General features: G+C 38.2%; 2 protein-coding genes across 2 annotated transcripts; both read left to right on the plus strand.

Annotated features, from left to right (window-relative positions):
• Positions 1-266: 266 nt before the first annotated feature.
• On the plus strand, positions 267-9,801 carry LOC120632744 (myogenesis-regulating glycosidase-like). The gene is made up of 9 exons (XM_039902731.1): positions 267-291; positions 2,429-2,545; positions 3,877-4,083; positions 4,500-5,160; positions 5,864-6,056; positions 6,618-6,727; positions 7,064-7,337; positions 8,261-8,417; positions 9,524-9,801. The coding sequence occupies exons 1-9, from the start codon at positions 267-269 to the stop codon at positions 9,799-9,801; spliced, it is 2,022 nt and encodes a 673-aa protein (XP_039758665.1).
• Positions 9,802-13,194: 3,393 nt separating this feature from the next.
• LOC120632639 (myogenesis-regulating glycosidase-like) lies at positions 13,195-22,133 on the plus strand. The gene is made up of 9 exons (XM_039902587.1): positions 13,195-13,252; positions 14,345-14,464; positions 14,730-14,939; positions 16,642-17,305; positions 18,173-18,365; positions 18,936-19,045; positions 20,312-20,570; positions 20,742-20,898; positions 21,479-22,133. The coding sequence occupies exons 1-9, from the start codon at positions 13,237-13,239 to the stop codon at positions 21,751-21,753; spliced, it is 2,004 nt and encodes a 667-aa protein (XP_039758521.1). The 5' UTR covers positions 13,195-13,236; the 3' UTR covers positions 21,754-22,133.
• The last annotated feature ends 298 nt before the right edge of the window (positions 22,134-22,431 follow it).

A 22,431-nucleotide genomic window follows, 5' to 3' on the forward strand; every position in this document is an offset into this window, starting at 1 on the left:
CCGGTTAGCCCGCCACTATCTAAGACTCACTTACTACCAGGTTAGATTGCAGTCAAGGGCTAATTTGTAGTGGAAATAAAAAAAAATACTTAGTACTTACTTATTTAGTCTTATCGGAATTTTGCTGAACGAGATCGATCAAAATTGAGACTGCAATATCTAAACAAACGAAATCTCCGATAACACACAGAACAATTCCATTGGACACAATCCCCCGCGAGATAAAAGTGTCACGCGCGACAGTCTCTGGACCAAACTGATCCGAGATGGCAGCTCTTAGGATATTAATAGGTAGGTAGCTCTTGTTTAACTTTTAATGTGTTAATGTTTTAAACGTGCCGTGTATAGACGCGGCAGTGAATCAAATCTTATGTGATGGGCAGGCTAGTGTATTGACCTGGACCAAAACATCCTCGGTGCATTCGCAAGTGGGCTGTGCATTCGTGAGTATCAGGGAAACCCCCCTGACACTCGCGTGCTGTCTCAGAGAGCGAGTCATCCTTAGGATAGGTTTCAAGTAATTTTAAATACAAGTTTGTGATTCAATTGTTAAGTACTAACATAGGTAGACTTAAGATATATTACTAATAGGATACTATGGATCACGTGATGAAATGGCAATGGCAAATGGGCAGGTGCTCGACTTCCCTTTCGGGGCGCCAAGTTCGAATCCAAGCATGCACCTCTAACTTTTGTAAGTTATGTGCGTTTTAAATAATTAAAATATCACTTGCTTCAACGGTGAAGGAAAACATCGGGAGGAAACCTGCATGCCTGAGAGTTCTACATAATGTTCTCAAAGGTGTGTGGAGTTCAGCAATCCGAACAAGGCCAGCGTGTTGGACTAGCGTCTTAACCCTTTCTCATTGTGGGAGGAGACCCGTGCTCTGCAGTGGGCTGGTAAAAGGTGGATGTGATGATGATGGACCACGTCCGATTTTAATATTTTAAAGTGGTGCATGCTAGTGGGTATGACTTCGGCTTCCCTATCAATTAGAACCGAGTTCGATCCTTATGAAAGTTTTAACCAATTAAATATCACTTGCTTTAACGGTGCAGGATAAGATCGTGAGGAAACCTTCATACCTGAGAGTTCTTAATAATGTTTTCAAATGCGAAGACAGCACGTAGCCAGCGTATTGGACTATGGCTTATGCAATTTTGTGGGGAGATCTATGTGTAGGAGACTTGGCCGGTAACAGGTGGTATGCAGATGATGTATATAGCATTGGTGTAAGTTAATTACTGCTTCGATTTAAAATAAACTCTTGATTTCATTAAGTGAGCCACCCGCTGGGTCCGTCAATTATAACTACTAATAAACCTCCATCCCACAATAAGTTACGCAATGAGTCCTGTACTGAACCAAATCGAGTTACTACATAGTTATGGTATAAGGAACAATCCATGACAAGAAAAAAAAAATGTAGTAACCAGTATAATGGATCAATGATTGTGCGGTGATAGCCCAGTGGGTAGAAGCTCGACTTCACTTTCGGGGGGCCGAGTTCGAATCCCAGCACGCACCTAAAACTTTTATTAGCTATGTGCGTTTTAAGTAATTAAAATATTACTTGCTTCAACGGTGAAGGAAAACATCGTGAGGCAACCTGCCCCCTTAACCCCTTCTTTGCCCCTTCTTACCCCTTCTTTATTAGATTATGATAAGTGCTCAACTCTTTTGTTTATTCTACTTCAAGGTAACCTTTGACTGACGTTTCAGCTTTAATGATGATTCAATTCGACTTACAAGAAATGGTCATAAATTAGTGTCATCTGCATATCGTCTGCGTAAGGTACAGGGATCATTTGTGGGATTGAGAATACGCTTTTATAATATGATTCCTAAGGTGATTTTGGACCTGCCAATGCACAAGTTTAAAGAATTTGTTAAAACACATTTATTACAGCGAGGTTACTATACAATTGATGAATTTTTTAATGACAAGGTTGCTTGGAAGCATCCGGCTCCGCTTTCAGCTCTCACAAGATAGAAAAATGAATGTTAAAATGCAAAATGTAAATTGTTGATGTTGGAAAAGAGCAACTGCTGAGTTTCTTGCCGGCTCGGTAGAATCTGCCTTCCGAACCGGTGGTAGAATCACTACAAACAGACAGACTTGACGTTTCAAAAGTGCTTATATTAGGCCTACTTGAAATAAATGAATTTTGAATTTTGAATTTTCAATCTAAGATGGTACCGGACTAATATGTTAGAGGTATGGTAGTTATATTAAACTCAAACTCATATAGCTCTATACGGTTTTCACGCGACATCGTACCGGAACGCTAAATCGCTTCGCGGTAGCTACCACGCGCCACAAGTAAAAATATTATAAATTATAAAGCCTCCCACGGCCACCTCGGCGATCACCAGTGCGTTAAGGAGATTTACAAAGTATCTATTTAAGTTACTATCCTACTACAGGTTTTCTGGCGCTAACCGGTTGCGCCTTCTCAGCTGAGGTACCTCTTCGAGCTGATGGAATCGAGCTCACTTTAGAGCCTCAGATCACTGGCGGATTCCTCCTCGTTCTGACTAAAGGTAAGCAGTTCTGAAGACGGCACTTCACCTCATTAATTACGCATTTTCATTAGTTTGCCTCAGCAGTCAGCATGCGTCAGGGGAATTTACCACAGCCGTTAGTGAGTGGTGAACTTTATGGCGTTAACATACAGTTTTTACTGTCTAGTGCTATGCTCAATCATGCCAGGACGGCTGAGTGGTTCTTGATGACTTGAGATTCTAGTCCAAAAACGCATAGTTAACATCAATACAAACAAAAATAACTCGTAGAGTGTACATACTTGTACATACTTCGAAGATATAAGCATCCAAATTTTTTATTTTTTTTTACTTCATTCTCGTCTTTGAAATAAAGGTTTAACTTCTCTTGAAATGAAATGAAATACTTTTTTTGAAGAAAATATGCATGTGCTTTTACAAAACAAAACATTCTAACGGCCCATAGCATAGCGACACTTTCAGTTAAGAGCCAAAATACAGATTCTCAAAAATCAAATCTTATGTTATAGTGAAATACATGACAGAAAATAGAAGCCTATCAATATTCAGTGACAACACACAATCTTATCACATTTCGCGCGGTACTCAATAGCATCAACGGCATTTCTGACGCATCATGCCCTTCAATAATGAGATATGAATTGTGCAATAGTTTTTTTAACAACCACTTGTAGGTACCGACTACCGCGCCTCTTAGTACGTATTTTTTTTTTAGAGGGGGGGGGGGGGACACACACCCTCATCTATTTTCACTTCTCAAAATAGATAGTGGTTATGTCGGACTCGTACCGGCTACAACCCCACGGTGTTAAAACAATTCGCCTGGTGGCAGGGAATGCTTTTGCACACAACCGCGACATATTATTTTCTAAAATAACCTAACCTTGCTTCTCAAATACATTTGGATCCATAATGGCCGTCTACAACATTCCGTTTTACGCTAACTAATTCACAAACTATATGAAATATATACCTAGCTGCATTTAGTTTATTACAATCGAACCATTTGTTTTTCTGGGATAAAAAGAAGTATCTCTCCGTTTTTAACTAGCTCTGTGCCAAAAAAAAAACAAGTCGATTGATGCTGAGTTTGGGCATGAAGAACATCATGAAGAAACCTACATGCCTGAGAGATAATTATATTAATAGATAATGTTGTCAACGGTGTGTGAAGTCTACCAATCTGTACTTGGCCAACGTGGAGAACTGTTGCCTAAACCCTTTTCATTCTAAGAGAAGTATCGTGCCATGTAGTCATGGGCTTATGAAAATGATGATAATGACGGAAGTGATGATTAGCAAGGATGGGAAAGATAATATTAGAATATGTATTTTCTACCTATTTGCAGGTGATGAGAGAACTGTCTACGGTCACATAGGTCGCACCCTTTACTCAGCTTACACCTCCGAGGATGTGGAGGGCGGGGTGAACATATTCATTGGCACAGCGAATCTAACAGTGCGCACAGTGCGCGACGACGCAGTGGATGCCAGGGGAATCAAGATCAAATGGGACTCTTATGAACCAATAAGATTTGAAGACTGCCTTGATTTTGGTAAATAATATAATTATATAATAGAAGCATAGAAGCAGATTATTTACATAAACATAAATCTTAACATCTAAGCTAAATCGCTTGACGGCACGGCGTTGTTGTTTAGGTGGTAACTAGCCGTGACCTTGAAAGCTCCCTCCAGGCCCAAATCTCAGTCTCAGAATTAAATAAAAAACTCAGAATGAATAAACAGATTGTTAAAATTTTTAAACCTGAGACTACGGCCCATTGAGACCACATTCGTTGTAAAATTTCTCCGCAACAGCAATAAATAAAATTGCGACTTTTATTAAATAAACTGCAATTTATTTACTTTTTTGGAGAACTCTGTAGTGTAGTAGTGTAGGTACAAACATGAATCATTAAATCCTGCTGTTATTTCATAAATAATATTATTTCTCCACACTGAATTCAAGGTTCAAAACACTGGTACGCCGGACCAATGCAAATAGACCAAATATATCCAATAGAAGGTGCACACCAGAACTACAGTGCCTATGTTTCCAAAGAGTTGGACAATGGAGCTATCGTCGAGAGATATTGGCTAAACTCTGCCGGAGAATACATTTACGTGAACCCACAAGTGCCACTATTCGTGGACTACAATTTGATACATCCCAACCATATATGCTTGGGAGCTCAGCTAGCAGCGCCATATTCAACAAGAAGAAACTACACGGAGCTGTCTTACGATTTCTGGTTTTTGCCTAATGTTAAAAAAGCTCATAAACATGCTATTGCTCACTATTTAGGCAAACCGTCGGGATTGCCAGATTTCAGAATGGTCCAGCATCCTATCTGGTCAACATGGGCTCAATATTCCCAAAATATAACTGGAGAGAAAGTCATAGAATATGCAAATCAAATAATAGCACACGGATTCAATAACTCGCAATTAGAAATCGACGATCTATGGGAAACTTGCTACGGGTCTTTAGAAGTAGATACGAATAAGTTCCCAAATCTAACACATTTGGTCGAAGAGGTTAAGGCCCTTGGATTCAGGGTAACAATTTGGGTTCATCCATTCATTAACAGCAACTGTGATCCGGTTTATACTGATGCGCTAAATAATGGGTGAGATTGCATTTTCAATTAAATTTGCGTATTGATCACTATTTTTTCTTTTTTTCTCGCTCTTACTTTTTCTGTAAGTTCTATACTTTCTCTCTGACCCTATCTACTGAAGCCGAGGATTGAATCCCCAGAAGAAATAGGGCTGCGTGTTTCAAAATTCAAAATTCATTTATTTCAAGTAGGCCTAATATAAGCACTTTTGAAACGTCAAGTCTGTCTGTTTGTAGTGATTCTACCACCGGTTCGGAAGGCAGATTCTACCGAGAAGAAGCCGGCAAGAAACTCAGCAGTTGCTCTTTTCTAACATCAACAATTTACATTTTGCATTTTAACATACATTTTTCTATCTTGTGAGAGCTGAAAGCGGAGCCGGATGCTTCCAAGCAACCTTGTCATTAAAAAATTCATCAATTGTATAGTAACCTCGCTGTAATAAATGTGTTTTAACAAATTCTTTAAACTTGTGCATTGGCAGGTCCAAAATCACCTTTATTCCCCGGTGTTCTTTGGGGGTAGGTAGGTAATGATTGCTATTAGAAAATTCTAGTTACCCTTGAATTCCAGATTCAATTCTATAGAAATATAATTGAGAGGGGTACCAACTTTTTTTAGGTAATGTATTTGTTTATTAATCATCATAAATGAACTGTACCTAGTTTGAAAGTTATACAAACTTTTCCTACTTAGTTTTATTTCATTGTAGGTATCTAGTCCTAGATGAAGCGGGCACAGCGGCTGCAAACTGGTGGAATCCAAACGGCTCCATCCCTGGTCTGGTGGACTTCACCAAGCCGGCCGCGGCTGAGTGGTGGTACAACCGTGTTAAGAATCTCATCGACACTTACGGCATTGATAGCATTAAGTTTGATGCTGGCGAGAGCAGCTTTTCACCACAGGTATTTTCGAGCATGCATTATACCAACTTACAGAGTGTATTGTTGTTTTTTTAATCTCAGGTATAAAATTACTTGTAACATTATTACAATCATCGAGCCAATGTGAAACAGATTTCTTCAACTCCTGCTGACAAGAAGAATTAATAGAACTCTCATCTCATCTCAGTAAACTATTAAAAGCGATTTCTTACAGATGTTGACTTAGAGATCGTTCCAGTTTCTGACTCTTCTTCTACTTGCCCTTATGTTACTCGTATATATATCTGGGTTTGGCATAACATGTATTTTACGTATTTAAAGCCAGAGTTGTTGTTTAGATTTTGACATATTTTTACCACCGACTGCCTGTCTGAAGTCAAATCTCATTTGGAATGTCTTTCGGTTATAAGGGGTAAGGTTGTGGTCTCCTTTTAATTATAAAGTCAGTCAGTCTCCCTGAATATCCGCATTTACCGCATACGTTTTTGATTCTGCATGAGACAAAGCGCAACCGAGCCGTCCTAAATACGAACTATTGGAAGATATAGCTATAGGAACCTACGAGTATGTTATATGTTCTAGATTGCTGTTCAAGAAGGTGACATAGACTTACATCCCCATAACATCGTTGATGCTTACGTGCGAACCTGTGCTCGATTTGGAGATATGATAGAAGTGCGTGCTGGGTTTAGGTAAAACTACAATTTATTTTATTTACTTATGAATTAAGAAGCCACAACTCTTCTCATTTTGGCAGGAGACCCTTACCCTGTAGCTGGCCAGCAATTAGTTGATAATGATCAGTTTTTATCGGAACATATCTTTAATAGATGCCAAAAAAAGAGAAAAGTGGAATTTGCTCTGTTTCAGGGGTTATTTCAGAACGGTTCTAGTGGTTTATCTTATAGGAACCCTTTCTTTAAATGCATTGCCGTAACGTTTGATTAAATTATTAATAATTTATTAGTTTAGGCTATAATTAGCAAAGTATATTAAAAAAATATTCATTAAGTGTGATTAATTTCCAGGACGCAAGACCTCCCCATTTTCGTACGAATGGTGGATAGAGATTCCATCTGGGGTTTAAACAACGGTCTTCCCACAATCGTCACTACAACTATACAGATGAATCTCAATGGCTACTCCCTGGTGCTTCCCGACATGATAGGAGGGAATGGGTACAACCTGAACCACGCGCAGGCAGATCTGCCCAGCAAGGAGCTGTTTATACGCTGGGCGCAAGCTAACACGTTTTTACCAGCCATGCAGTATTCTTTTGCACCTTGGAATTTCGATAATGAGGTAAAATTATATTTATTATCAACTAGCGGTCCGCTAACATGGTCTGCGCATGAGTCAACCTCAAAAAAAATATACATACTATGCTGTCAAGGATTTTTTTAGAAAAGAGGAATAACTCCGTCATACATTGTTTTCGCACGCAACGGAAAGTCACAAAAGGAATATTTTTCCCCTTTTTAACTTTTTATTGATGCGCCGCTCCTGTTGACCGTATAACGTATGTTACAAAGCATATCTTCCTCGATAAATGATCTATTCAACACAAAATGATTCTGTAAATTTAAAAAAGTAGTCCCTGAGATTAGCGCGTTTAACCAAACAAACTCTTCGGCTATTATAACTTTAGTATAGATTTCAGAATCTCTGAAATTCTACATTCTATTGACGGGTTTTTTATAGATTAACTACAATACTCCCCCTATTGCACGTAACTTCGTTTGGGCGAGCCATCTACATTCCCATCTTCACTATGTATATTTCAATGCAAACATTCGTCAATAAAGCTATAGCTCTGTAGCGTTGCATAATGAAAGCTATATTTTTACATCCCCCGGGAAAATCCTGATGTTTTTCGGGGACAAAAAGTATCCTATAACCATCTCCAATATGCTATAGGTATATGTATTGATTAAATGAAACGAACATAGGTAATAAACAACCAATCAAATACACAATCAGAGATATTTTCTTATTCAAAAATATGAATGCTTTGCCAAGAACATAAAAAATTTGCCAAGATTGGCAATATTAAATACCTATCTTTTATTTCATGTGTTACAGTGTCGTCAGGATGGATCAGGGTTCACCTTGATTCTTCAGGGCTTGAATCATATAAAAAAATATAAGGGTCATCTGAAAGATAAAACATTTTAAATTGTCTTATTTGTCCACAATTTTAACTCTATTTAATTATTTCGTGTCAGACAGTGGAAATAAGCAAGAAGTACACAGAGCTACACGCTGAATACGCAGAAGTTATATACGCAGCTATGCAGGCCTCCGTGGAAAATGGCTCGCCAGTCAACCCGCCGTTGTGGTGGCTAGATCCTACGGACGAAGAGGCCCTCACCATATGGGATGGTATGTTGATGGTGAACTATGTTAGCATCAACTAGGTATAATGGTAGGTTCAATCCTTCTCCGAAGAAACTGAAATGCTTATGGGTACCTATAGGATTATAATATTAAGGATTACTTAAACGAAAAAAAGCTTGGGTGTGAATTGCTCTAGCTTCATAGCTTAATTTAAATTTACTGTGAGATAGAGATAACAAAAAAAAATTACCCGGCTAAGTTTGTTGTGGGCTCTTCTTAGACCAGGGCGCGTTTGGAACCCTCGTAGCTTTAGGTTTAAGTTGGCGAACGTAGTTATCACCATCCCCTTACAATTATGTAAACATATATGTATGAACGCTTCATAAGTGCCTTTGATAAGCCTACATGAATAAAGAAATTTTGAATTTGAATACCTGATAATGGTAGTTTACTCTAGTTTTTTATTATTGGATTCACGCATAAGATTTCTTCAATACGAAAAAAATGCATGAAATGGAGATACATTGCTCTACAGCTATTTGCCGTTTAAATTTATAAAAAGTAGCGGGCTAATTAGTTAGAGTATGGTAGTCATACCCCTAATCGGTTTCTACGCGACATCGCACCGGAACGCTAAATCGCTTAGCGGCACTTCTTTGTGGTAGATATGTAGCCACGGCCAAAGCCTTCCGTTAGACTAGACCAGAGAAAATTCAAAATTTATTTAATCCCAAATTGTCCCTGCCGGGAATCGAACCCGGGACCTTCTACTTAAATCCACAGGAGAACGTAAAAAGGTTAAATCAAAGCCAAACTCCAAGCTCAAGAGTAGCAAGGGGGGCCGCAACCTATCCTAACCTATTGTAAGGGGAATCCTCAAAGCCTCGATTTTCTCTTTAAATTCAAAATTCTAAAAATTGAAATTCAATATTCATTTATTTCAAGTAGGCTGAAAAGTCAAGTCGTCAAGTCTGCTGTGTGTAGTGTACTCTACCACCGGTTCGGAAGGCAGATTCTACCGAGAAGAAGCCGGCAAGAAACTCAGCAGTTGCTCTTTTCGAATATCAACAATTTCCATTTCACATTTTAAAAACACATTTGAAAGCGGAGCCTCTCCATCTAATATATTAATTTTTCCCATAAACTTTCAGAATATCTTCTGGGTGACAGGATCTTAGTTGCACCAGTGTTGAATGAAGGCGTCACAGTCCGTGACATCTACCTACCCGTTGGCACGTGGCTGGACCAAGGTGACCCCGAGAAGGTCCATGAAGGGCCGGCTTGGATCAGGAATTACCCAGCCCCCATCGACGTGCTGCCGTACTTTGTGAGAGAACAGGACGATGTACCAGATATGGCGAACACTCCTTCAGTAGCTGTTCTATTGATAGTTTTAGTATTATCTGTAGGTTTTAATAATTTACGATAAAAATGGTGTGTGTAAATAATGTTAAAAGTACTGTTTCTAATAAATTGTTGAGTTTCAGAAACAAAAATTTTTTTTAGTATAAATTTTCTTTTTTTATTTACGTGATTTTTCATTTATCAGTAATCAGACTCATTGGACAAAGCCATACGCGGCGACTGAGGTAATAAAACAGATAACATAATATGTCAAATATTACCTACTATAAAAAAAATATAATAGGAAAATACAATTAAAAACAGCTAGTTTTCGGAGAGGTTTTACTTACCGCTGATTAATATTGAACTTAATTAGACGAAACTGAGTGGCAAAAGATTATTTGTATGATTCAAAAATTATTTTACCTGTTTCTGGTCGTCGATAACATTTTGTTCGTTTTCAGTTCAAGGTTGCATAAATAGCTGAACTACCAAATTAATATTTAAATTACTTCACAATGTTTCACAACAATAATTTAACCTTAACAATAATAGCTTATCATAAGTACGTAGGCACCCTGAAAATGCTTCTTGAAATCTTGAGGAGTTTTGTCAGCGATTAGGTACCTTCTGCAAGTTGATAGTCATAATGACGTTTTGGAATCGTCACTTCCTTATGGTATACGCACAATGATTGGATGTATAATAGTAGTAGAGTATATTGGATAGAAGCAGGCGTTACTTTGCAGATATCCATCCATAAAGTCTACATCCCCTGAGTTTACAATGAAACAACAAGTATTCATTGTAAAGTCAACATCTCCTGAGTTTACAATGAAACAACAATTATTCATTGTAAAGTCAACATCTCCTGAGTTTACAATGAAACAACAATTATTCATTGTAAAGTCAACATCTCCTGAGGATGCTCCGGTTTCAGAGCGAAACGTGCGTAGAGGGTGCATTGCCGAGGACCTGTTTGGTGTGGAGTATACGGATTGAAGTACCTAATTATAAATTACACCATACAGATTCTCCTGCTGTTTTTTTATTGTTTTTTTTATGTACCATAAATTGTGATTGTGAACGTAAGATACATAAAGTGTACAAAGGAAAGTTTATCCCTACAAGAGATCTCTTCCAGCTACCCCAGGATGTGAGTAAGATGATTTGATTGTGGTATAGGTCAAATAAAGGTACAATATACTTCATAATAACTACTAAGGATATTTAATATATCAAAATAATAACAAAATTATACAAACTTATACAATAAAATTTGAATATACTATATATACAAAATACATAAAAATAATATGATTAATATTTATATACTTAATATAAATATAAATATATACCTATAATAAGTAAACAGTGATAAATATACTAAGACAATGATAGATAATGTTCTGTAATGTACGAAAACTAGCTGTTCGTGGAGTATAGCAAATTAAGCTTAATGTTCATAATACAAGTAGTTGAGCATTTTGTGACAGCTCGTCCGGGGAAGTACTGCCACAATGCTATATATGTTTATTTTATTATATATTTATTTTATTAATTCTTATATGTGTATGTTATATAGTATGTAGTATATATATATATATATATTTTTGTCTTGCCTCTTGTGTATGTTTCTTCTTCTTGTATGCACTGCCTATCTTTCATGTTTTCTATTATTACTTTCACCAAGGGTTGCCGGTAAGAGATTGCTTTTGCAATTAGGCCGCCTTTACACACAACTGTATTTAACTTTTTTATTGTAATTTTTTTTTATTTCTTTTAATTTTACTTGTAATGTGTTTCTTGTATTGTTTCTAAGTTAGTGCAATAAAGTAGGTATATTTATTTATTTATTTAAACATCTTTATTGCGTAATAAAGGAGAAATTACAAATATAGTTAAACAAAAAATTAAAAGCAAAAGGCGACCTTGTGTGAAAAGTGATCTCTGCCAGGTAACCTTACCGATAGTACACAATAAAACATGAGAGACGGGAAATCGCAATTAAAATAAACAATACATAAATTTACACACTTAAGTACATACTACTAATAACTAATATAATAAATTATTAAAAGAGATAAATAAAATAAGATATAAATAAATATATACTAAATAACAAATAAATAAAAAAATGTTGGATATTTCTGCGGACTGCGGCCAAGCACCATTGCTGCGTTCTGGTCTGAAGGGCGTGGTTGCCGGTGTAGTTACAGCACGTGATACTTACCACGTGCGCCTCAGGTTGACGGACACATGACGGCAATTCGTAGGTCGTACTCTTTGCATGCCCTTCGGAATTCTATTTCTAGGCGCGTTTTCACTTACCATCATATCAACCCATTACCGGCCACGGGTCACCTCCCACAATGAGAAGGGGTTAAGGCCGTAGTCCACGACGCTGGCCCAGTGCGGATTGGTGGACTTTACAGACCTTCGAGGACGTAATTGTGTAAAAGTAAAAGAATTATCCAAGAAAAAAGAAACATAAAAATAGAAGCAGAATACAAAAGCAGCCTTATCGCTTAGTAGCGATATCTGCCAGGCAACCTTAGAATTAGGAAAAACAAAGAGCAGAACAAACTGCAGGTAGTACAAAATTTTAAATAAATACATACGAATAACTTAACACTAATATAAACTAATATACACAAATGCATCTAACATATAATAAATATTAAAAAAAACACTAATAATATATTATTTACCACATAATAAATACTTAGATAAGAGTAAATGTACGGGAGCTATGGTGATACGCTCGACCGTAACAATAGGAAGATCTTCCTCCGAGCGGGTGATCGTGCTCGGGGACCGAGGTATGAACATTCATTTTTGGAAGTTATATATATAGGCATTCTTCGTGAGCACTTCGCTAGCGCGATGCAGGATTTTTGTAGCGCCATCTAGTTCTGTGATGTGGAGACCGCTACAGTAAATAAATACTATTAGAAATCGTCTTCAGTTGGGCATATAATCCTCTCAACCTGGTTACAGCGCCCTCACAGGGTTTTATTTCAAATGTAAACATTAGATTGACATTCTTTTTGAAAAATATAATAATTATGTAATCTATATGACATTGTAATGGACTTGTATTTGAATAAATAAATAAATAAATATATAATGACAACCGCTTTTTAAAATAGAGCCAGTGACGTTATGGACAAATCCCAGTCATGCAGGTAGGAAACCTGCAATGTTTTTCCTTCATATTATGAATTCCCATATTTCCACCGCGTAGAATCGAACCCAGAACGTACACTTGTAAGACCATAGCGCTTACTACTGAGCCAGGGAGGATGGTAAAATAAAGTATTTATTTTTGGTAGGGTTTCGCTGAACTCCGCGAAAGAGTTCCCAGTCAATGAGAAAGGTATCCAAAGAGCCTCGTAACTTCTTCACGTATTATCTATAATTTTAATACATGATTAACACACAGATAGTGTGTTAAGTATATGTGTTCATAATAACATACAATAGCCTTCAGTGGGACAGTGTCTGCCGGCTGAGCAAGATGTTCGGGACACTTGGTGAGTGCAGGTTTACAAGATAACTGAAGGCAGGGCCCTATTGAGAAATTATAAGATACTAGCTGTTGCCCGTCTTCGTTTGTTTTTGTTTTTTGACACATGGACATTAAATTTAGGTGTAGTTGTACTGAAATATTTAAGTTGTGTACTCATATAAAAAATCCTCCTATCACTTACAAAAAATGGTAATCGTTATAGGACGAATCGGAATCGCATTGTTAGTTAATTTATATGCTAAAGGTTAACGAAGAACATTTTATTATTTTGTATATAGTCCTTGTGTAAAACCGTCAAACTTTTCCATCACCTCTCCCAAACTGAGCTTAATTTCGTAATAAAAAGTATCCTATATTACTTCTATTACCTCCAAGAATATGTTTCCAAAGTTTCATGATGATAGGTTCAGTACTTTTTGCGTGAAAGCGTAATAAACAAACTTACATTCACATTTATAATATTAGTAGGGATTTACTCTTAAGATGCTAATTATGCCAAAATGAGGTTCAAAGAACATATACTATCCTATATCTGCTTTCCGAATACAAGGCTAGCTTGGGCAGGAGACAATTATCTCCCCGGGAAAGGATAAAAATCCATCTTCTCCCATAGCTTTATCAACTCCCAGAGCTCTAGTGCACAAGTGGAAATTACATCCAAATAATATATCTGTAATAAATAAATGGGGGTAAACTTCTCCTATTCCAAGTTTGTTAGATTTTTGTGTTAGATTTAGCGTTCTGGTGCGATGTTACGAGGAAACCGATTACCGGCCTGACTACCATACTCTCTAACAAGTGAGCCCGCTACCATTTTAGACTGCATCATCACTTACTACCAGAAGCGTGCATAGAGGGTATGCACAGGATATACAGATGATATAAAATGAAGAAAATCTCCAGTAAGAGTTATAAAAAACTTAAGGATAGGAATTGTAAGAGTGCCTCTATGCACGCCACGGCTAACTACCAGAGATTGCAGTCAAGGGCTAACTTGTAGAGGAATAAAAAAAAAAATCAATGCAATAGTACTTCGCGGGATAAGCTTACAAAAAGCTCTGGTACTTACTCTGTTTTGACACTGATTGTTTTGCAGTGCTAGCTGCGCTAGTCGCGGGCTCGCTAGCGGTCGACGTGGCCTTGGTGAGCGAAGAAGAACTCGGCGTGCGGGTGCAGGACCACACGAGCGGAGGCCTCAACATAATTGTGACCAGGAGTGAGTTACCTGCATAATCAGCCACGACTTGGAACACCTTTTAGGCACTTTTTCACAAATTGTAAATTGCAACTTCTAAATTGGAGAGTCGTATCGATCTATTAGTGCTTTCAGAATGCCGTTACTGCTGATTCTATTTCTATTCTATTCGATTTCTTCTGATGGCAAAAAAGTTACAGTATGAGCCATTTTTATCTGTGAAACCGAAACGCTAATAGTTTTTAAGCCCGGGGCTGGGATTTCTAGCTGTATGCCATGTGTGCAGACAACTCCGCAAGCACGCTCATGTGGATCGGCCGCTACGCCGGAGTAGCCACGGGCAGCGTGGTGGACGAGGATCTGTTAGTGTACTTCAGCAACAACGTGAGCGTGCGCATCAGCAGCCGCCAGATACAAGTGCCCAAGAGAGGAACTGTCATCAGCGTCGCGTGGCGCGCGCCGACCAATGCGCGCCTGATCGACTGTCTCAACTTAGGTCAGTATATAATAATAATTTTTCCAACATCAAAAATTTACATTTTAAGTACATTTTAACATTCATTTTTCTATCTTGTGAGAGATGAAAGCGGAGCCGGATGCTTCCAAGCAACCTTGTCATTAAGAGACTCATCAATTGTATAATAACCTCGCTTTAATAAATGTGTTTAAACACATTATTTAAACTTATGCATTGGTAGGTCTAAAATTACCTTAGGAATCATATTATAAAAGCGTATACTCAATCCCACAAATGACTTCTGCACCTTTCGCAGACGATATGCAGATGTCACTAATTTATGACCATTTCTTGTAAGTCGACTGTTTATATCAACTAAACTGAGTATAAACTCGTATGATAGTTACCAGTGCTCTCCCCAGTTAACAGTTGCAATAAGAGATAAGCTTTGTGCTTATAATTACAAAATTTCAAAGTACTTAATAATTAATATCTAGTCTATCTAATAATAGTAGTTTTGTGAGTATATGAATGTGTGTATTTATGTGTATGTGTACGGTAGGTATTTTATTCTTGTATAGAAAGTAAATTTTCAGTCTTATCATAATCTAAATCTAGGAGCCACTTATTTATTTCTTTTTTACAATTATGGGAAGATAGTGAGCCAATGGAAAGAACCTTATTGCATTTATTGTACAAAAAACTACCCAGGAAAGCAAAAACATTGTTAGAGAAAGTTGTGCTACGCATAGGAATATCACATACTACATTTTTACGACGTTTATCTTTTAATTTTCGTAGAATATTAGGGTCTTTCTCTTATACTGCTTTAAAATAACCTTTTGTATAAATTTAACTGTCTTACTGTGAGAACTTTACTTTCTTAAAATAACGTAGTAGTGGGAAATCTATAAGGTAGAAAAGAACTAACTTTGACTGCCCTCTGTGCTCGCTCCAACTTATGAAGCCGGGTTTTTGATGCACCTCCCCAAGAATCAATACAATACGTCGTAGTATAATCTTACAACTTTTGCTCCGCGATATATCTATCCATGGACGTGTTTACCAAAAGGGCAATGGTGGAAAATTATGTAGAACTCGCAGGCATGCAGGTTTCCTCACGATGTTTTCCTTCACCGTCGAAGTAAATGATACTTTTAATTCCGTAAAATGCACATAACTTAGAAATGTTATAGGTGCGTGCTGGCATTCGAACTCGGCCCTCGAAAGTGAAGTCGAGCTCCTGCCCACTGCGCTATCAACGCTTATGAATTTACTTAAAATATTAGTAGTTAATGCAAATAGTAGGTACAGCACATAAAGCCGCCTGCGGCTGCACTTCCGGCATTGAAAAAAAATGGTTTTTCACTTTGTTTATATCATGCCTTTATAGTTTCTCCATTCATAATAATTACTCACATAAACAAACCATTGCAATTTTCAATAGCAATTATTATAGGGCTTCCAAATTACCGATCCAGCTCAATAAATTTTAAAATACCCTACGTATCTATAACTAGAAAGCTTTATAGCAATTAAATGTTTATGATCGACGTCGACTTCAATGTCGGAACAGAAGCTTGTCAAAATATGTGCGTTTTAAAAAATTAAATATCACTGGATTTAAAACTGCGGAAAAACAACGTGAGGCGATACTTCAAGCCTGAGAGCTCTCCATAATGTTCTCAAACCGAAACCTTCTCATTCTAGAGGAAACCTGTTGAATAATAATCATTTATAGGTACAAACAACTGGTACGGAGGTCCTCAGCAGAAACGTCAGTTGTGGCCGATCGATAACCTCGTGCTCCCGGACTACTCCTACGTCACCAAAGAGGCTGACAACTGCGGTATTGCGGAGCCCTACTGGCTCGGTTCCGACGGCACATATCTGTTCTTCGACAAGAGAGTCCCATTGTTCGTCGACCAGAACGTCATACAACAGAGAACGACGTGCTTCGTAGCTGAAGTGAGAGCCCCGTATTCATCCAGCAGAAGGGACCGGTTGGAGATGCCCTACGTAATCGGGATTTTCGACAACGTCAGAGAGGCGCATGAACACGCAGTCGCCACGGTTTTGGGCAAACCAACCGGGTATCCTGACGAGAAGATGATCAGATCTCCTATTTGGTCTACGTGGGCCCGCTACAAAAGCGCCATCAACCACGACGTGGTACTGGAATTTGCGGACGAAATCAACCGTTACAATTTCTCAAACAGTCAGTTCGAACTTGACGACCTTTGGGAGATATGCTACGGTTCTTTGACGGTTGATGTAAACCGTTTCCCGAATATGTCGAATACAGTGAGCGCTTTGAAGTCGAGAGGATTCCGAGTGACCATTTGGATGCATCCTTTCATGAATAAGGGCTGCGAGCCTTGGTACACTGACGCGTTGAATGACAAGTAAGTTTAAAGTAGTTTTCCTATGTATTAGTATCTATGAACTTTTATCCGCTAGAACAGGGCTATCCTGGGAGGCGTAGAAAGTACTGAGTTGCATAAAGGAGAATGCCAGAACACAGTTTCGTTTTTTAGTAATGTATTGTATTGTATTAAACCCTTCAAAATGAGATAAATTCCAAGAAGGCACCTTATAAGTACTCGTACTATGTGGAACCAAATCCTATACTACATCCGGCATTCTCCTCTTGGATAGTCTTTGTGCAAATGCTTGTCTAAAACTTTGAAAAATTTTGTGGAGATCACCAAGCTCAGCCATCCCATTGTTGGTGTAATTTTATTTTTCTTAATTCTTTGTTAAAATTGATTTTTAGTAGGGTCTTTTTAGATATTTTTTTTGCGTCTATCTGCCTAACTAACAAGTACCTAAATAGATAAAACCTTTTCCTAACTAATTGAAATAAACTAGTTAGGTAAAGGCGCGGGCGTCGTGACAAATTTCTTAACTCGTAAATGCGCCGCTCATCCGTGGAAATCGGAGGGGTGATGACAACTCGAAAAAAACAAAATTCATTGATTCCAATGAAACCTAGTTAAGAAGCACTTTTAAAAAGTCGTCTGTTTGTAGTGACTCTACCACCGGTTCGGAAGGCACCAATTCTACCAAGAAGAGCCGGCAACCAACTAAGCAGATTGCTCTTTTCAGAACTGTATTCTGGTCTGCCCTAACCACCGTAAAGATATATTAAAGATCAATTTATTAAGCCAACCAGTCTGCGCTGGAGCACCGTGGTGGGACAACTCTCCTATGAGAGAGGAGGCGTTAGAAGGTTGATGAAGATATTGTATTGAAATTGTGAATTCCTTCAGCTACCTGGTCCTCTCGGAAGAGGGCTCAGAGGTAACGAGCTGGTGGAACGACAACGGTACCACGGCCGCCTACGTGGACTACACAAAGCCCGAAGCCCGCAAGTGGTACAACGACCGGGTACAACTGCTACGGGACCAGTACGGCATCGACAGCTTCAAGTTCGACGGCGGGGAGACCAGCTGGTCTCCGCAGGTAACAATGAACCGCAAACTTCATTTGTTTGCTTGTTTGTACCCAATAGGCGCAACGGTGGGCACTGTGAATTTAAGTAGGAGGTACCGGGTTCGATTCCCGGCAGGGGTATTTGGGAATTTATAATTTCTGAATTTCCTCAGGTCCGGTCTGGTGGTAGGCTTTGGCCGTGCCAGGTTACCACGCTACCGACAAAGCCGTGCCGTTGAGCCATTTAGTGTTCCGGTGCGTAGAAACTGATTTGGGGTATGACTTCGATACTCCCTAACAAGTAAGCCCGCTACCATTATATACTGCATCATCACTTACCACCACTTTTTATTAGCTTTGATAATAAGATATGTAGTTAGATTATAGGCAATGTCATACCATAATCAGAACACAGAGAGTCAACTTCTTTGTACCTATACTCATTGAAAGAACCAGCGCGCAAGAAAAACCAGTCTTCCGCAGGCGTTTCGTATACCTATTTGCATTTTCAAGCGATCGGATTGACTTGCTATTTATACTGCACATATATGCAGTGGGGAATGTGAGGCCTTATAATACCTATAGGTTTGTTTTTTCCAGATTCCTGTTCTGCAAAGCGACATTGACGGGCAGCCGTCGGCGATAACAACGGAATACGTTAAAAGCGTCGCACAGTTTGGTCCAATGGTCGAAGTACGGTCCGGATACGGGTAAAAGCAACTTTTTTATTATTGTGATAATAGTAAATACCTATATTTAATATTAATCGAACAGTCTAGGTACCCTACATCTATAGAACATATTTTATGTCCTTGTTTGCCTGAAAAAGATCTATATGGCCGTCAAATTGTACCTTGGCACTCTTTTTATCTTCTTTTCCTTCCGTAACTTGACGGCCGGAACCGTCCGTCCGTTGATAAAACCTAACCTTGTATTTGCATTTTTTTTATAATTTTTCTGTGTGGTGTACATTTTATTTTATCATTTGCATTAGGCGTCTGTATCTTCAGAAACTGCATCAACAGCCTATCACGGTTACATGTCATCCCTCTTGAGATATGGCATAATTATATGGGGCAATTCAACGGCAATTCAATCACACTATTTCGAGTACAAAAAAATTTATCAGAATCATAGTATTCTGATATTTTTTTAGCCTATTCTCCGAAGCTGCAAATCTTTATTCAAATACACAAAAGTTTTACCGCTTCCGAGTTTATAAGTATACTTATTTATGAAGCGGCATCATTACCTATAAATACTTAAATTTATTTTAAACTTCATTCTCCAATCCATCCATACAAAAGTAAGGGGTACCCAAATAACATTAGTCAGAAATTAAACCTCTACAGCGGGATTTGCTATTGCATGGTCATAAAAAAAATTATACATGACCAAATTATTATTAAGGAACGCAATTTCTCACAATTTAAAAAATACCTCTTGGGCCATTGTTTATACTCGATAAAAGAATAAGTATAAATTTATCTATTTATTTTAGGATTCTAATTTTAGACGTAGTTTAATTGTAAAAGCAGTAGCTTAATTTTCTTGCTTGAATTTTAAATGATTGGTCATCGGTAACGACAAAATATGAATGTAACTAAATATATTATTGAGATCTGTATTGGCAGCATATTTTTCCAAACGAAAATTGGCAAAAATGGCCATAAAACAAATAGGAACGATATACTAAAATAAAACCTGAAAACCTGCAATTTTATTTTAGCATACGAAATACGAAAATTCAATCATACAGCGTGGCGATGCGTCGCCACGGCCTGTGTCGCCACACCAAAAATCTGGTTTACCCTCCGCCTATAGATGTTTCACATCGAAAGACCTATGTAAGAAAAGCAATGAAAAGCATCCTGATTATACGTAAACCTTTCCGTTGGGAGAGTCCTTTAGCCTTTTAGAGAGTGAACTGTTATAGGACGGACCAAGCAGTTGGCTCAGTATTTCATTTGTCGTAGAACGCAAGACCTGCCGATCTTCGTGCGCATGATCGACAAGGACTCGTACTTCACGTTCGAGAACGGGCTGCCAACTCTCATCACCACGCTGCTGCAGATGAACCTCAACGGATACACGCTGGTGCTGCCCGACATGATCGGCGGCAACGGCTACAACAACACCACGCCTTCCAAGGAGCTGTTCATCCGGTGGCTGCAGGCCAACGTGTTCATGCCAAGCATGCAGTTCTCTTACGTGCCGTGGGATTACGATGACGAGGTCGGGTCATCAAACATCTTCAACCATTGGCTTCTGTACAATCGTTATCGACTCATTAGAAACGGCTATAGAAATCCCTTTTAACAGTTTTAGTACAGCGATAGGGATACTTTATCTTTGACTGCGGAGCACTATTTATCGCAAAGATTTCAAATTTTGATATATATACAGACGGTGCAGATCAGCCGTGAGTTAGTAGCGCTCCACGAGCAATACGCTCCGGACATCATCAGGGCCTGCCAGCGATCCGTGGCGGACGGCTCGCCTGTCAACGCGCCCATCTGGTGGATTGCGCCGGAAGATACCACCGCGCACGCGATATGGGATGGTAAGTACGATAATTAAGCTGATTATGCTATACGCAAAACTGGAAACTATTTAAAGTTGGCGGATTGAAGTAGTGTTGTCTTTTTAACCGTCAAAAACTACGGGGTGTTATAAGATAGACATGTCGCACTGTGTGTCTGTGGCATCGTTACAAACAAACGGATGAACCGATTTTTTTGGTGAATTAGTCGGGAGTGTTCTACACACCTATTTGATAGAAATGGGTGCAAGATGGCCGCAGCCACAAAATGGCGGATTGGGTACATATTTTTTCAGAACTCCCTCTATATGGGTATCAATTTACTGTATCGCGGGTTTTTATATAATGAAACATTTTCCGTGAAAAAGGATAGAAGGTAATATTCTAGAATGTTTAAAGATTCAACAGATAGCATAGGCAAGACACATAAATGTTTGGTCCGGTATTAAAAATCCTAGAGGTAGGTACTCTAAATATGTGGTATATTTAGAGTACCAGAGTAGGGGGGTAACTAGCCACGTTTATTCCCCGCCGGGAATCGCCATCAAAACGCTGTCAAAAGTCAGTTTTTTATTTTATTTCAAAATCGTATTATTTCCAGAATTCCTTCTCGGCGAAAATATCTTAGCAGCTCCCGTAGTAACTCAGGGCGCGACCAGTCGCGACATCTACCTTCCCGCTGGTAGGTGGAAGGAATTAGGCAACTCCTCATTGATCCACGAAGGACCGATCTGGATCAGAAACTACGCAGCTCCGCTGAACGTGCTCCCTTACTTCATCAGAGACCTTAGTAGTCCAAATTCTGCTAGCACTCCTTGTGTAGCTGCTCTCCTGGTAGTTTTAGGATTGGTAATTAACATTTTAATTAAAAACTAGATAATAATATTAATACTAAACAAAAAGTTTTGTGTTGTGTCCCGTCGTGACAACGTTCCATGCAACTGGGTCTAAATATCGACAAATCCAAAATATTATCACGGTATGTACCCGTTGAACTATATTTAAGAAAAGTTTTGTGTATTTTTGAAAAATGAATAAAATGTAACTACAAAATTCCCATTTCCCATCTGTAGCTCGATTTGGGTCGTGCTATTTTAATTATTAGGTTAGAAGCCAATTATTATTCATTTCCTAAATATGCCTTATTTTTTATTTCATTAATTTATTTTAGGATTCATTAAATTAGTACGTATTAGACCTATTGTAAAAAGTCACTCATAAATATTTATATTTGAAAAATATAATATTACAACTCTCTATAGTTACTTTAGTATTATTTGTAATCATAATTAATTAATTTGTATTATAAACCAATTGTAATTGTACAAAATAATTATATTTAATACTTTTTACTCTATTTATTTAAAACATAATGAAATGCAAATCACTATTTCCTTACAAACCATAGGACAATAAATACAGAGTCAGGTTTAGTTGTTTCATGACGATTATTGTAATTATTATCGTTTATTTCCGCTAAACATACAAAATTGTTTCTACGTAGTTAACGAGTCACTAGGGACATACTCGTATAAATAATACTATTGTTTTACA

This window comes from Pararge aegeria, chromosome 20 (genome assembly GCF_905163445.1).
Source record: "Pararge aegeria chromosome 20, ilParAegt1.1, whole genome shotgun sequence".
Taxonomy (NCBI): domain Eukaryota; kingdom Metazoa; phylum Arthropoda; class Insecta; order Lepidoptera; family Nymphalidae; genus Pararge; species Pararge aegeria.